Source organism: Chelon labrosus (genome assembly GCF_963514085.1).
Source record: "Chelon labrosus genome assembly, chromosome: 8".
NCBI classification, from domain to species: domain Eukaryota; kingdom Metazoa; phylum Chordata; class Actinopteri; order Mugiliformes; family Mugilidae; genus Chelon; species Chelon labrosus.
The window spans coordinates 20,574,046-20,591,278 of record NC_140358.1 but is presented as its reverse complement, the minus strand read 5'-3'; the positions used below and the strand labels follow the sequence as shown (position 1 = coordinate 20,591,278).

At 41.5% G+C, this 17,233-nt stretch overlaps 3 protein-coding genes across 3 annotated transcripts; 2 read left to right on the top strand and 1 right to left on the bottom strand.

The window, feature by feature from the left end:
* The first annotated feature begins 35 nt into the window (after positions 1-35).
* Positions 36-2,968, top strand: pfdn6 (prefoldin subunit 6). Its single transcript, XM_084549444.1, has 4 exons — positions 36-198; positions 420-490; positions 614-738; positions 2,679-2,968. The coding sequence occupies exons 1-4, from the start codon at positions 135-137 to the stop codon at positions 2,791-2,793; spliced, it is 375 nt and encodes a 124-aa protein (XP_084405570.1). The 5' UTR covers positions 36-134; the 3' UTR covers positions 2,794-2,968.
* A 3,957-nt stretch (positions 2,969-6,925) lies between these two features.
* her5 (hairy-related 5) lies at positions 6,926-7,846 on the bottom strand (the record flags this gene model as incomplete). The annotated part of the gene is made up of 3 exons (XM_084550523.1): positions 6,926-7,420; positions 7,602-7,697; positions 7,796-7,846. 3 exons carry the CDS (start codon positions 7,844-7,846, stop codon positions 6,926-6,928), a joined length of 642 nt encoding a protein of 213 aa, XP_084406649.1.
* A 2,711-nt stretch (positions 7,847-10,557) lies between these two features.
* her11 (hairy-related 11) lies at positions 10,558-12,151 on the top strand (the record flags this gene model as incomplete). Its single annotated transcript, XM_084549456.1, has 4 exons — positions 10,558-10,611; positions 11,101-11,196; positions 11,336-11,429; positions 11,541-12,151. 4 exons carry the CDS (start codon positions 10,558-10,560, stop codon positions 12,149-12,151), a joined length of 855 nt encoding a protein of 284 aa, XP_084405582.1.
* Positions 12,152-17,233: the final 5,082 nt, after the last annotated feature.

The window sequence follows — 17,233 nt, the reverse complement described above, 5'->3', positions numbered from 1 at the left end:
GGTGCTAACATCCGCTCGAGCCGCTACCGCTTCCTGTTAGCTAACGCAGCGCTTTCATGTCATACCACATTTAGCTTCTTATCGTTTGAGACACTTTTCTCCCTTTTGTGTACTTTTTGGAACAAAACACAGACATGGCAGAGACCATTCAAAAGAAATTCGAACAGGAATTAGAAAAATATACTGTGCTACAGAAAGGTGGGTGCTTGTTAGCATTGCACAGCTTCTCGTAATGTGCCATGTTGTGTGGAGGAGCTAACTGACCATATTTGGACAGCTAGCCATGCAGTTATTGATCTTGTGAGACGTTTCTGGCACGTTTATACTATAATTTATGCCGGTAACAATACATTCACTACATTTTACAACAAAAAAGATGTAATCAATATGTCATTAACTAATGCCGGCTTGTTATTCAGATGTTACCAAGAGCATGTCAGCCAGACAGAAGCTGGAGACGCAGCTGACAGAGAACAACATTGTCAAAGAGGTAACTTCAGCTAATTTTCTCTTACAATCTCAACAGATGTCGCCCAGTTGAGCTCGTTATACTTGTGTGTGGTAATGTATAGTGTTGTATAACTAAAAAGATGTGGCCTTTCTGTCTTTGCAGGAGCTCGATCTGCTGGACAGCTCTAACACAGTTTATAAACTCATTGGTCCTGTGTTAGTGAAGCAAGACCCGGAGGAGGCCAAAGCCACAGTCGCAAAGAGGCTGGAGTACATCAACGGGGAAATGTAAGTCGAGCTTTTGTCCGTTCCACTGTCTTATGCTTAAAAGTCCTTCACCCATCATGTGTAGGTGATCTGCTGAGACCTCCACACACACTGTACACTAGTTATGGGATATGATTTGACTCATTTGTGGATCACCTGCAGAGGAAATGTTGATTTTATGTCGGAAATGTCTGTCTTGTACATAAAGACACTCTGCAATTTGTTACTCCATTTGTATAATCTATTCAGTTGTAATTCTTATCCAAAATAGGGGCTAATGACAGCTTAATCCATCAAGGTTTATTGTCCCGAAGATAGGAAATTTAATTTACAACCATGTGACATCATCTGCATAAAAATGACAGTTGTCTGTATTTTAACACACAATGTGGTAAACTACAGACAAGATAATAGACACAATTTCTCTGCAGTGAGACACACCCAAAGCCACATATTCAGAGAGTCCGGTTAAGACAAAGCATGGCAAAGGTTCAGGGAGGTCTGACAGCATGACAGCCAGTGGATAGGTGTGTCCTGAAATCAACTATATGACCAACAGTATTCATCTATAGCACAATATAAGTTTCACAATTTCCTGCTATTATATGAATATATATTATAGAAGGGGTTGTGCTGACCAGTCGACTAGTATAGACTGTTGTACCATGACTCTTTAAGCAAGAAATCAACTTGATATTAGAAGTGTCAGAATGATGGTGTTTATGGTGATGACGTGGACTACTGCCGAAAGTAGCCCGTGTCCAAGCTTAAATAAAATTGCCGAAAAGCCTCCGTAGCTTCTTTTGTGTGAGACGCTACAATATGTATTCAGGTCAAAAATATAGATTTCATTGTTACAAAGCATTACTTTCTACTGTGTTTTTATGTACGACGTCATCGACTCAACTTTCACCACGTTAGTCGACATTTAAAAAAATCGTATGTTGTTCAACCCTTAATATATATATATATATTTCTTCGCATAGCTCTCACTCTCTACCCAAATGCTGTGTCAAATGCTGATTGATTGGAAACTTGGCTTAAAGAGGGAAGGAGAACAAATACAGCAGAGTTCACCTCACAAAGTGTGAAAGAAGTTCTTTGTTCAATCTTTTTCATGGCAGGACTAACAACAGTGGAAACAGTGACAAGAGTGGTCTAAATTTCCAAATGTTGTTTGACACTGACACCAAGTAGCATCTGCATACCACCAACTCAGAACCTGGCTGGAGACAGTTAGACTTAAGGCTATCAACAGATAATTTCCAATTACATATTTTCATTCATTCATTTTCTGTAACCGCTTGTCCTCTGGAGGGTCACGGGTCGGCTGGAGCCTATCCCAGCTGTCATTCGGCAAGAGAGATGCAATTACATACTATTTGTCTATATTTAATGTAGTATAATTGTATTAATATCCTTCCTAGCAGTTATATCTATTATTGCTAGTAGTTAGTGACACAACTCTGGAACTGAATAAAGAGCTCCAGTGATGATGTTGGGACGGTTTTTATCTCTCATTGCGCTCACTAACCGATAGGGGGCAGTCAAGGGTTGATGTTGTGTCAAATGCTCAGTCTTTGATTTCACTGAGGTAGAGACAGAAATAGTCCCACTGGTCCCACTTTACCAAGTTGTCAGTTTATTAGGTACAATCTAATACAACCACAAATACCAGTCAAGTAGCGAGTACTTAAAATATAAACACTTTGTTCATTCAACATTATGTTCAGTTTGTAAATAGGTTAAATTGTATATCATTACACATGTACTTTTGTATTACTTCAATTAGGCAAGTCCCCTGTTGAGGTTTTTAGTGATGGACACTCTCAGAGTGAAAGAAACATACTCACCTTTCAAAATATGTGGTTAAACGTGTTGGGTCCTTGTTTCATATCAGTGTGCCTGTATGTTTTTCTCTCTCTTATCTCTTTATTTTCTTTCCTTCTGTCTTGTCACAGTCAAAGGTACGAGACGCTCTTGAAAGACATGGAGAAGAAGTCGGATCAACATCGAGAAGTCTTGTGTAGTTTACAGCAGGAGCTTCAGAAAGCTCAGGGCGCCGGCAAAGTCTGACCAAGTGACGCAGCTGCACGCATGCTACACACACACACACACACACACCCTGATTGTAATGGGATGTCACCCTGCAACATGAGTCTAAGGAAATACTACTTGTACCTTGTCATTAATTTACAGTGCTATTGCTGTGAGTTTTCTCTTGTTACTAATAAACATGTTTTTCATTAAAGCTCCTTTTTCATTATTACTTTGATGGAGATTTGCCTTTGAAATGTTACTAATATGTTGCACACAAAAGGCTACTGTGTGTATTGAACATTTGCTTTAATTACCAGGGCAGGCCTGTGGCCACCAGAGCAGATGTTGACCCGCCCCACAGTTCACAGCAGAGAACAAAGCTCAGCGGTGCAGCATTGTTTATATAAATGAGTTCCCTGCCGTCAGCCACCAGCGGAGGGTTTGGACGGCATGAATGGTCTAAAACTTTCTCAACTGCTAAATCTAGTAAGACTTTAAAGGTACCCCCCGCACACAGAACCCTGCATATGAATACTAAATGTGTGCAGAGTACAAGCACTGAAAAAATAATTCAGTTTTAATTTTAAAATTTAAATAATGGCTTTTATTCTTTTGGAAGAATTATGAAAAAAGTCTGAACTAATTATCAATAAATGTGCCTGTTATTAAAATAATTTTACACTAGTTTCCTGCATGTTAGATGACAAACTATAAATCTATTTACGTTTTGACTCGACTACAGCAACACAGAACATAGTTAAATGCTTTTTTGTTATATATATGCTTTTACTCTAGAAAAAAAAAGAAAAGTGAACTGCGCATGTCCACGAGCTTTGTGAAAACGTCCATAAACGTCGTGAATTCATTTGACTTCAGATGATGTCACACAGCTGCGCTAAGATAACACCGCGTCACTCAGGTGTTGTGGGTGCACGAGCAGACTACTCGTGGCGCGTGGGTGGCAGCAGACCCATTAACACCTCGAGGTGCGGTGTTTTTGTAATGGCCGGTCCCAGGCTGTAAAGCCGGCCGACACGCGGCCACTTGTAGACCCATATGGCTTTTTCACATTTTAGGCAACCCCGACTAAAATAATCTAGACGTTAAAGTCAACAGTGGATAAATTACGTAGCTTATTTGGTCCATTAGTTCATAAATTACATCAGGTCAATAGCACTGCAGCATCTATCCCCAGACTAGCTCATAATAAATGCAGACATTTCATGGATTGGTACTGAATATATAATTAAAAATAACAATAATACATGTTTATAGGAGCTGTGTATTTTATTTTATGCATGTCGAGGCTCGTTTCTGGGAACAGAAGCGATCAAATGGTTCGTTGATGAGGCCAAAAGGCTTTTTATTGTGTTCGTGCTGATGTGGTAAAAACCAACACCTGCAACCAGCTGCTGATTTGCGTGTTTAACAGTGTCTGATGCCACACTTTGCTTTAAATGTTTGCTTTAAAAAAAAAAAAAGTAGTTGCACTTTGAGCTCGTCATTCTTATATAGGCTACAGTATTTACGCATGCGTCGAGCCTTAAGTAAACTAATCAGATACGTCCGCTTTTCAGATTACGTCTCCTCCTCGACGATAAAAAGCTTCCGCGGGACCTGTTTAATCTCCCTTTAGACAGATGCATCCTCTAATGAAACCCTAATCTGATTCCAAGTTTAATTGATTTACTTAGTCCTGTGTGGCCCTTTCTTCACAGGGTTAGAGTTTAAAAGCGCACAAAGGAGCATCCTGTCCAGAGATCAGCTCAGCGGGACTAACACCTCCTTTGATAGCGCATACAAGATGTTTTCGGGCTGGCTTTGAAGGAATTCGTGTTGAGACTATAGTGAGACCGACCAAAGGGAAGCAAGATGGTGAAGATGGTTTGGGGAGTTTGCGGCACCACATGACCCGATGTACATAGTTCAAACCTGTCTTGCAGGCATCACTAACTAAAGAAGACAGCCGCGTATTCTGAGCAGTATTACAATCATATAAAGGGACCTGAAGCCAAAGTGTGTTGACTTCAGGAGAAACTGGGAGTGCTGAATGGAGGACGATTAACACCTCTTCATCCTGGACGGCTTTTAAAATGTAAACAAGCACACGTACGACTGAGGCCATTAGCATACTGTCCACACTCTCTCCAGCACCCAGACGGTTTCATCCAATTTACGAAAGTTTGTAGACTTCCACAGCCTATTTTTATTTATTTATTTATTAAAATTAATCTTAAAAGATGGGGGCAAAATGTAGATGCTGAGAGTATCTTCCAGTTTGTGAAGAAATATCTCACCATCACCATCTTCAAAGACAGAGGGGGGATTTTACTAGATTTTATTTTTATTCAGTTTTACTTATTTTCATTTTATTTTATTTTATCTTTCTTTTACTTTTGGTTCTTAAGAGTGTTTTTTATATGCAACCAAGCTAATGTGACCAAGCAATTTCCCTTGTGGATCAATAAAGTTTATCTAAGTTAGTCTTACCCAAGACACTCTGAGCACTTGAAGCTGCATATAGAATTAACCTGTTTGTCACATGCACAGTTATACATAGTGCAATGCACAGTGAAATGTAATCTTGTATCTGCAGCCAGTAGTAAAAAAGAAAGTACTACAGTGAAACAGTAGTAATTGCACATAGCACACAAGGTAAACAATATAAGTGTAACTGTAAACTGAGAAAAATACAATAAAATATAGACTGTAATATAGAATAAAATATAGATGGTAAACTCAAGTGTAAGGGGGTAGTTTGTATATATACACACATTTACAGTGTGTGTATATATGGTAATTGCCATATTGATCATTTATGATCTTTAACATATAAAACATCCCACAAATATCATGGCATGTTTGCATTATGATGTGTGGCGACTGAATGTATCTGCTTGCATTGTTTTCTTGTCTTTTCCTGCACTATTCTGTTCCATCAGATGCCTCCTGATGGGTTCTTTCTGTTGAAGGGGAGCTTTCTGCGTGGTGCTAGAGCTTAAGGTAGAGTGAAGGTTTTTTTTTCTATATTTATTGAAGAGAACATGTGGTAGTTCTATTACAACAGATTCTTAGTATTTAGGGGTCTGGATGTGTGAAATTGTTATCAAAAACCGTTCCCCAATATCCCAAAAGCTGGAGTTGGAGTTGAAAGCAGATTTATTTTTGAACTGAAGGTCTGAAATGTTCAGCGTTTGTTCAGGGCAGTTATTTACTACAGGTACATTTTGTAGATTGGCTGCAGACACCTGGATCAGTCTGGATTCTGGACAGTGTGTGAATGACCACAATCGTTCGCTTTTTTACATTTAAACAACTGCTCTGTAGATCATAGAAGCAACAAGATCCCCCATCACCATCTCAATGTCATGTAATAACGGTTGTCCATTCCTCATAAAGTATGCGCTAACTGTTCTGTAGGTGCTTGCCTGTTCTGTGCAAGTGCAGCCCTAAGAGTGCCCAAGTACAAGCTATTCACACAACGAACAGGCCACTCCAAAGTATCTGGAACAGTCAGGAAATTGTGCTTTTATTGAGAATGGGGGGCAGAGAGTTTACCAAGCACAATTACGAAACCGCGTTCCTATATCATGTCTCAAATAAATCTCAGAGCAAAGCAAAAAAAAAACAATTCTCCCCCTGTAATAGTTAAATCAGAGAAATTCATCCGCGTAAAATTGATTTTACGCACGCGTACCAGCAGCACCAAATACACTGCTGTAAAAAAAATAACAGAGAAAAAAAACAAAAATGAACAAAAAAACAAGTTACAGTCGGAGACTAATAACTTTTGTCAGAAATACAAGCGTAAAACTGACCAATCTCTCAATAAAAACGTTCTTATAAAGCGTGTAACTGGCTTCACCGTCTAATATTAAAAGACGACAGGCAAAAAAGGCTACAGTTGCTGTAGCATAGTCAATATTCACATGCGCTCCAATGATGCCATTTCTACAAAATAAAACATTTTTTTGATAAAACTCAAGATATTTTTTGCGCACAGGCAAGTCTCGTACGTAAAGAACAAGAGAACATCATCTTACACATGAGATGTGATATAAAATGTCTTCACTGTACAAAAGAATCCAGGCTGTACAATAAAATACATATTTACACAGCGCGTTGCCATCTACAGTATCAAAAATAAAAATTTATCTCAAAGTGTCTGTCACTGAGGCCAGGGCCTCCACACGGGATCGGTGATGTGCGTGGAGACCGCTGTGGGAGAGAGCAGCTGGTTGGTGTCACAGTGGATGCCAGTCTTCTGGATGAAGTAAGGATGAGAGAGCTGGCGGTGATGGAGGGACAGACGCTGAGGAGACATGGCAGCTGAGTCACCGGGAACGTACAGTAACGACTTGTGGATGTGCCCGGGAGAAGGAGGGAGCGTCTGGGACTCGGGGATCGTAAAAGAAGTCTGGACGGTGCCCCCGCCGGCTTCCTCTAACTCTTGGCTCTTGCTGGCTATGAAGTGGCTGACCCTCAGCAGACACGATCTCATGCCCTCATGGTAGTTGTGTTGGCGGGAACAGGTCGGCCTCTGCTCTCTGGACAGGACCCTCTTCATGGCCTTGTGACCCTTGTCCGCCTCCTTCCCTGTCTTCAGAAACTCGACCACACTCTCCAGAATCTCCGCCTTCTCCACCTTTTTATTTTTTAGTTTCTACATCGAGAAAACGAGAGAAAACAAATCAATCACCAAAATATGTTAAATGACAACTAAAAATAACCGGAATGTTTCAGTTCAGAATCGAAGAAAGTGGTGAAGCATCCAGATGTCTTTATGTGAGATACACCACGACCTGAACGAACATGAACACTTTAACCATGGCGCGTAAACATACCTCATTGTGGGTGCTCTCCAGCATCAGAACTCGTAATGTCTCCAAACTGTGGTTGATGCGCTCTCGTCTGCGTTTCTCCATCACAGGTTTGGTCACCTTATGAATGAAAGGTAAAATTTATATACAGATTTAGATGACAAACCACAAACAAGATTATATACGTGTTTTCTTCCTCTTCTTGTTCAGAAGCTTACCCCTCTCTTAGTCCTCTGTCTGGGAGACGGTGGTGTAGATAAAGCCTTCATGCTGATTCTGTCCGTGCGTCCTTAATCGTGGAACCAAAATGAATGAGCGGTGCTTGTTTGCGTCCTCGTTGAAATTTGTTGATTTCCCTGCACACAGCCACACCCCCGCTGGACACACCTCTCAGTCATCCAGAAGCGCGCGACCTCCACACACACACAGAGGAGAGCCGAATGAATTTAGGTCACACTGCTTTATTTACATATAATCATTTTCGATCTGCAAATTGTTTGTTTGTCAGACTGTCTCCCAAACATTTTGGTTTTATTGAGATAAAAACCTTCACTCAAACCAGAACTTTATTTCAAGTGGAGTGGAGGTGAAGTACTGCAACTTGCACTCAGTAAGAGTGAAATCATTTTAAACAAAGTGTGTCGTGTTCGACATCATAAATGCGTGTTAATTCTTTTTACATTAGGTGTCTACATTTAGTTTGACCTCTAGACAAACGCTCATGCTGCTTTTTGTACTTTCTGTCTCTAAAATCGGCAGACCTTTTACCAGTTTTATCCAGAAATCTCAAACTGATGCAGCTGCGTATCAGCAAGACCTCTATCGGTGCTGCAGAGCCAAATTGCCTACTTCACACTTCAAACTGTGTGAATGAGTTTGTGTTTATCTTTGGTGTGGGTGGCGGTGCAACCTCCTCAAGACTGGACACTCTCTGTACAGGCACAGCTTGGTGTTCAGTGTTCACATGTGTTCTCTATGTCAGATGTTGTCATTTCATATCATTTTGATGGTGATTCAGGAGAAGTTATAGAGTTAAGCGGGCCGTAAGTTTTTTGGGGAGAGGTGGCTTTCTGCGCACTGCATTTATGGTCCCCCCCTGATCCTCGTAATAGGCTAAAGAGTGGAGATAACACGGGGATGATCGGATCACGGGGATCCCGCAGAGATTAAGTGGCTTTTCAGAAGCGCTGATACTTCCGTTTAAAATCAAAGAGAGGGCGATTAGTGGAGGATCAGAGTTCACTGATGGTTGCCATGGCAGTCGGGAAGGAAACTCACTTTAAGATGCATTTTATGAAGTATAGTGGTGTGGACAGAGCACTGCAAGGAAACACAAGTTATATTTAATTAGTTATGGAAAATAAAATATCTCCCAAGTCTGGAAGCCCCATTATCTTTTTCGTTCTTTCTTTCTTTCTTTCTGTATTTTGTCCTTTCATGGTTGAAACCTCTTAAAACTTGGTTTGAGGATGATTTAGGTCAGGGTTAGGGTTGAGACGGGGGACTGAGGAGATGGTGTTATATCAAAGGAAGGTCCTCACAAGGATAGTGTGTGTGTGTGTGTGTGTGTGTGTGTGTGTCTGTGTATGAACGTGTATAGGATTTAAGCCACGTGGACCCGCCCCATAAATAAGCCTTATAATGTCCCCTCCCGAACCTGCGCTGGAAACTAATTGGTTTAAAACGTGTCCTTTGTCTGCAGAGAAATGGACCGTTCACTTCTAATATCCCAACCCCTCGTGTGTGTCAGCCACACCGAGTTAAAAAAAAAAAAAAAAAAAGACCTGAAAGAGCTGGGAACGTGTGGTGGAGTCGACATCTGGTTTGGGGTTTTAAAAGAGAGCTTGTGTGAAGTCCAAACATCAGGTATGAAGCCGACCCGAGGCCACGGAGCAGCGCACACTTAACACTCTGGTGTAAACATCATCCTCACACTTACATCACATCAGCACACGTACGTGATCTTCTCCCCTTTGCCGCAAACGCCTCTGCTACTGTGCACTCTCTGCAGATGCAATCAATCTATTGCACCATTTAGTCTAGATCCATTTTGATCTAACAGTGTATGCCTATATATTTTTATTTATATGTGCATAACTGAGTATTTTGCATTTGCATTCAAGGTTTGTCATTTCGGTTGACCTCTCATTTGGTCTTTTTTTTTTTTTTTTTTTGTCACTTAATGCAAAGTGCTGATGTCTCACACGTCATAAAAAGTCATAATAGCTGCTGACTTTGTCACTTCATTTCTGTTCCCACGAGCAGAAAAGATCTTTCCCACAGCCTCACTTCAGCAGCTTCACTGTTAACATTTACTAATCAAATCAGTGATGCGCTCTGTGACTGATGCTATACGGTCTTAATATGTAGATTTTTCGCCAATGCATGTATAAGGTTTTAAGCAGAGTTATCTTGAAGTTAACTCAGAACAGTTCCAATTGATTTCTCCTTGAGCCCTTTGATGTGCCATTGTTAACAACATTTTTAGTTAATTTTTGATAAAAATGCAAACTATCGGCAACAGATAACAATCCTGCACTAAATCTCATCTTCATGGAGGTTATAGTGCTCAGCTTTTGTTTAAAATAACTAGACATCTGTTGATTCAGCTGTGGTTTCATTTTCGCTGTATTGTGTTGTACTGACACATATGTTTCAGATGCACTTTAGTGTTTAATTCGATCCAGTTTAACAGCTCCTACATCAAACTACATCCCCCACAATGATCATCCACATTTACTGACGATGTTTCAACAGAATCTGAGCTCATTATTTAGTGCCGCACTGTTATATTAGAATGCATTATTATTTTCTCGCTGGTGTACCTAATAAAGTGGCCGATGAGTGTAATTTGAAATCGGTGTCGTCACTCACACCTGCCAGCCAATGAGAGGAGACACGAGCTCCACTTAAAAGCACCCGCAAGGCCGCGCAAGGCTTTTAAAACTTGCGTCAGGACGTTAGGACCAGACTCTGCGACATGACGAGGAAACTACAAAACCAAACTCCGGAGGATGGCAGGACTAGAAAAAGGGTAAGAACTATGTGTATATATGTATTTCTATTCACTGTATTGATGCAGAAATACTTTCTAAATAGTCACAGCCTTTAGAGATTTACAGGTTTTAATCATTAATTAGTTATTATGCTTTGCAATCATTTAACTGTTGGGATGCAAATTCAAGGACATTTCTTTAGCTCTTCAAAAGCAGGCAGATTTTCACAGAGGATAATTTTACCTTCTAAAAAAGAGCAGCTAAATAAGTTATTGCATGTATTATTTATTTATTAAGTTTTTAATATCTGTAGCAAAGTTGATGGCTTATTACAAAGTTGGATTTTTATTTGCAGGCCTTTTTTTTTTTTTTTTTTTACCTGACAACCAAACTATGTGACAATCCCAAAGCATTAGTTTAGGACACTACCTGCTTTGATATTAATACATTTATATATTTATATTGCACATGTACATTACATTAATTGCAAAAATAAATAAATAAGCTTTCTCATCCTGACTGACTAGATCCTGAAGCCAGTTGTGGAGAAGAAGAGGAGAGATCGAATAAATCAGAGTCTGGCTGAACTCAGAGGCTTGCTGCTGAACTCCACGTCTGATCCAGTGAGTCACCTCAGGCTGATCACATGTTGACACTGCTGCTGCTGCAAAAATAAACAAAAACTAAATTAAATTAAAAAAAATCAGGACCACAGTGATGTAATGTATTTGTCTCCCTCTTCTTGACTGCGGTCCCCAACAGCGACTTCAGAATCCCAAAATAGAGAAAGCAGAGATTCTGGACTTGGCCGTGGAATACCTCAAACAGTGGACAGATGGGAGGAAACTCAACAAAGGTCAGTCAGAGAACATTCACAGCTACTTTGATTACTTTAATGGTTTCTGCTGCATGTTTCATTTCTGTTTCATGCTTCACCTTTGTGTCTTTTTTTTTTTACTCATTGCAGACTCTAGTATTAGTCGAATGAGGACTCCATTGATGACGCTCGGCCACTCAGACTCCAGTGCTCCTCCTCTCTTGAGTATTGAGACCGCCGGCTTTCAGCAGTGCGTGGCCCAGCTGAGCAGCTACATGCACAAGATAACACCTGCGCAGAGAACAAGCCTGATAGAAGGACTGAAACATCACACAGAGAGCCGGCATTCGCACCCAGACTTCAACCAGAAAACGACGCCTGACATAGCCTCTGTGGACGCCACGTGCACGCCGGAGAGCAAAGAGGAGTCTCCCAGGCTGCTCTTCCCGTCTCATTCCCCCTTCCAGCCGCTCTCTTGCTCCACGCCGTGCCACGACTATCTGTCCCCTCCTTCCTCGCCCTGGTTCTCTCCTTCTTTCTCCACGTACGCCGCCTCTCCTCCTTTCCCGTCATTTGCCTGTCACTTCACCTTCCCCCCCAGCCTGTCACCTCCATCTTCCAACACCTCCTTCTTCAGTTTCCCACCCAGCCTCCACGCCCCTCCTCCTCCCCCCACCACGCTGAGACCACCCCCAGACCTTGTACACAGGGAGGGGTCAGCACCAAACTCTTCCCCGGCCATGTGGAGGCCTTGGTTTTGATGAGGAGCAGGGGACTGATGAACTGATGGCAGAGCCACCTAGTGGGAACTGACTGCAACTGTGGAGAGGACGTAAAACTATTCATGCTGAGAATGTACAGTGTATATATTATTATAATTGTCTATATTTAATTTTTTCTCTAATAAATCATGACTTCGAATCTCATATAGTTTCTGCGTGCACATTTATCTACGGCTACACGTGAGCAGTCAGTGTAAAATAATGAAATGCAGTCATCGTTAACCGATTAATGTGACTGTTGTGCTATAATGTAGAAAAACAGAGACCTTCAGTGCTTAGTTGAGCCTTAGGTTCAACACACACTGATCAGCCACAACATTAAAACCACTTTACATGTGAAGTAAATAACATTGACCATCTTCTGGCAATACAACGTTCTTCTAGGAAACTTTTGGACCCGGTATTCATTCACGTGGATGTTACTCAGACATGTAGCACCCACCTAGACCTGACCAGACCAGACCAGGCGCCCCCACCCCATAGCTATGACACTTCTTGATGGCAGCAGCCATCCCCAGCAGGATGCAGCCTGACACAGGCACACACACAAAAACGGTTTAGGAATGAGATGTGTGACTCCTAACACTGATGAGCTGATCATATGTTTACTCCTTGAACCAATAAGATGGAATATTTGAAGCTGCGTTATAAATAGAAAATGCAGTTTGACGTGAAAGGATTTGTACATAATATAACATACATAAAATGATAGATTAGACGCCTTTCCGTGGTCTTTGATGTTAGTGACCTGTAGTTTAGATGATGATATATGTACCCACCATGTCAGTGAACTTCTACAACCTTTATCCATCTTGAGCATGAATGCAATTCTGAATTGCAGTTTTCAATCCAGGATTATACTCTAGGATTATGCCTGACGTGCACAATGTGACCAAAAACAACTGACCTGGACACATTAGCTTAACGTTGACGTATGTTTAATGTATGACCAGCAGAGGGCAGCATTGACACAGCATACAGTTGCATGGCCTTATACTTGATCTCTTTTCCTCCCTGACCTCTTAATGAGCATAATAAAAGAGGGCTGTCATTTGGGCTAAATAGGGGATGTCATTGAGCTATTCCATCAGCGATAAGCCCAGCATGCACGATCATCCTTCTTCCCTCCTTTTGTCTCTCAGTGCCCAGATCTCTCTTTATCTGCTGATTAAATCTCTGTTCCAAGCTCTGAATATTTTCAGCAGGGGAGGCTCCACGGGATTTGGCTTGGGAAAGCAGAATTTATCACATGATGGAACATGTCTTTGGATAATCGTTAGTTTTTTCTTTTTTTTCGTTGCCACTGAAGAAAGTCTCTCCCGTGCCATTAGTTATGAGGTGGCCATTGTTCTTTGTCAGAGAAATGAGAGGGCAGGTCCATCACAGGCAGATTGACTCTCCACACTGTCTGTCTGCGTGTTTTGATCCCTCTGCACAGACGCATGAAAGCAGAGAAGGTCGTTCACGCCGCAGAGGACGATTTCTGCGGCACGGCACATAATTAATGGGGAAAGAAATCACCTCTTGGAGTGGCCTGACAATGGCTGAAAACTCTCTGGCATTTTCTCAGGACAAGCTGATTAGAGCTGATCCTGTTACCCTCTTTAATCACAGTTTGCCAGCGTGCATTCCTGGTTCGGGAGAGAGATGTTGTGCCGTGGAGATGTGACGGGTTTGTCACGGCCTGCTGGGAATCTGTGAATTCCTTCCATTTTGAAAATCCAGACGCTGAGACGGGACCGGTGTCGAGCACTTTCATCACACATGTGCACACTTGCACACCTTGAAAGTATATACTCTATACGGCGTGAACAATTTGCTGGCACGTAGCTCGGCGGCTCTGGTGCACAGGTGCTTATCACGACTGTCCCTGAAAGAGACGTCCAGAAAACAGGAAATCTACGGTTCAAGTTTTTCAGAGCTGAGTGTGACATGTGCCATTAATTTAATCTGGTTCACCAATTCTTGGCATGTCATCGTGAACAGGTTTACATGCTTTTCTGTTTTTAGTTGTGCTTAAGATGATCACCACCCAGAGTGCACCCAGGCTATCACTGTCATATTTTCTTAGTTCAGTCAAAAGTCTCATGAAACTTAATTTTGTCCTAAACCTTGTGTCTTTGATCCGAAATCTGTGTTTTGTGCAAATGTCTGCACAAAGTTGTGTCTAGATTGAAGCGAACAAGGAATGCACGTCTAGTTTCATTATCAAAGCTCTGCACAGCTTTGTTTTTTTTGGATTAATTTAATGGTTAATGAGTCAAAAATCACTTTGCATTCGGCAAAGTCGAGATGCAATTGAACAGACATTTTCCAGTTCCTGTTCCTCATTCCATCTGTGTTAACTGGCTTGTGTTTGAGTCCAACAGTAGAGGATTATCTTACACAGAGGGCAGAACAGGCCAGCATTTAAATACAGAGCGCTGGTGCACTTTTTGGAGGCTGATTCAGACACTTTAACCGACTTCCAGATTGACAGTAGCTTTGTGCACATTAATCCTGAAGCCAAACATGACGCACATTGTCCCTCGTGTCTTAAAATTTGTCAAATTTGAAAAAGCAGATGAAGAACTTTTTTTTTTTGTTTTTTACCTGCGGGTGAATTTCCAGCCTTGACTCTAGCTGTCTGCTGTGCTCTCTGTTTGCGTAGGAGTGACTGTGAATTCTTTTGGAGTTGAGTCAATTTGTTTGACTAGGCTCTAATTTGGTAGAGAGTCCGCTGCTTTTTATCAGTCAGATAAATAAGGACTGCTGCAGACTCAGTCAGCATCCCTGGAGGAGGAGGAGGAGGAGGAGGAGGACTCCTCACTCAGATCGCATGTCAATACTCAAGAATGTAGATCTGTCACTACCCACAACTAAATATCATTTTTCCTCCCTTTCATTTCTCTCTCTTTCCCTCTTTTTGCAGGCTTCTTTGAAGTAAATAGTGAAAGGATCCCAGACTGTAGCAAATTACCTGAGGACTGAAACATTTTTGACATAAGTCCTGAGAGACGAGGGCGAGCCACTTTTCCTGGCGGCCCCTTTGGCGTTTTTAATCTGGGGCTGAGGGAGACAGCGGCGCTGACAGAATGATGGGACAGCTGGACGTGCTTCCAGGCCGGCAGCAACGGGCAAAAGAAAAGCCAGGAGAAGGGCCACTGAAGACATCTCAGCACAGAGCCAACAACTCAGGACAGCAGACCAAAGGCAGGATGGAGGCACGGCACGCCTCCTCCACCATGATTCAACAGCATGCTTTTGCAATTATGGAGGCTGGAATTTTAAAAGAATGGATTAGTTTTTCTGTAATTTGTGGCAATTTTACACGAACAACAGCTTTAAACGATGTATGCATCATACTTGAAGTTCAATCGAGCACCAGGTATCACAGATCTTATTGAGTAATTCTCAGTGACACAGAATCAGAGGAAAAGGAAAACTGATCAAGTCCCTGATCGAAATAATGATTCTCATTTAATCCGTTAAATAAGATGTATTAAAGTAAAAGATAATTAGATTTAGACTACCCTGCAGTAAAACCAACATTATTACAAACTTCTCATTTTTATTGAGTTTATTGAGTATATGTTAACAGACCCCTTTCAATCAACTACACACCGATCAGGCATAACATTATGACCACTTTCCTAATATTGTGTAGGTCTACCTTGTGCCTCCCAAACAGTTGTGACTCATCAGACAATAGACTTGGGTCCTATGGGTCGAGGGGAGGGGCCTCTGTGGATCATCCCACAGATACTTGATCAGTTTGGGATCTAGTGAATTTGGAGGCCAGGTCAACACCTTGTGCTGTTCTTCATGTTTTGTTTTATTTAGTTGTTCGTAAACTGTTTTTGTGTGTGTGCCTGTGTCAGGCTGCATCCTGCTGGGGATGGCTGCTGCCATCAAGGAGTGTCATTGCTATGGGGTGGGGGTGCCTGGTCTGGTCTAGGTGAGTTTGTGGATAGATATTTTTTAATATGTTTTCCTAAACTCAACATTTAGGTAATCAATTCAATGACTTACCAAGAGTTAAATGAGGAAATGTATATCACTCCCACACACTGTCCCTTACGTATGAAAACACAGGCAAGAGTTAACACAAAAGCGACAAACAGTATGAAGGGTCTCCATAGGAACACTCCTCTACTAGTGCAGCAGAAGTAATTAATTGGGAAAATTTCAGCCCATAATCACTGATAACCACATTGTGTTACTGATACACATTAGTGCTAGCTGTCTTTACACTAAGCTGTGTTAACAAGCTGCTGGCTGTAGTTTTTTTTTTATTTTTATCTTAACTCACTGCAAGAAAGTGAAAAAATATATTTCCCAAAAATGTCAGAACAATTCTTTATCAGTTAAAGGCACGTTGTCAAGTGTTTGACTTAACCTTCTTTAAAAACTTCTTAAACTATTAAGAAAAGAAAAAGAAATGACAGTTCATTAATTATCTTCAGCTCTCTTACGGACAAAAGCCGAACATCCCAACATCTATCTGGCAGCTTCATTGTCACGTCTAACGTGCTTAAAGCAGACAAGAAGTAACTTGATCCAAACAGGAGGGAATCAAATCAGACATTGCTCGCTTGTTTTTCAGGTCAGGGCAATTATATTTGACATAAGGCGCTTTTCACTCATGCATCAGTGCTCTCCACTTTCAGGGGACTGCTATCACATTGGTCCAGTGGCTTGCCTTTCTTTCTTCCTCTCAATTTTACAAAGTCATTTTGCTGGAGATGATGAACAATGACCGTCTTTTCAGAGATCCTATAACCTTTTCTTCCTGAGGGACCCCGCTGCAATCAAGTGTGCCAGAGAGCGTATTGTCACTCTCTTTGCCTGCGCCGTCCAAATTGTAATCTTTCCCGCGCTGCTTAGAGATATTCAAAGAGGAGTTAATTGTCAGTGCGGCCTCGCATGAAACTGGCCCCGTCACACTGCTGCACTTATCGCATGTAGCTCAAACTTTTAAACCAGTGAAGCCAGTTTTTAAACTTGGGGTTTTGCATGAAAGCATTAAGAATCAAAGTGTTCCTGCCTGTCTGCCTGTGTCTTCCTGTGTTTTGTGTTTGA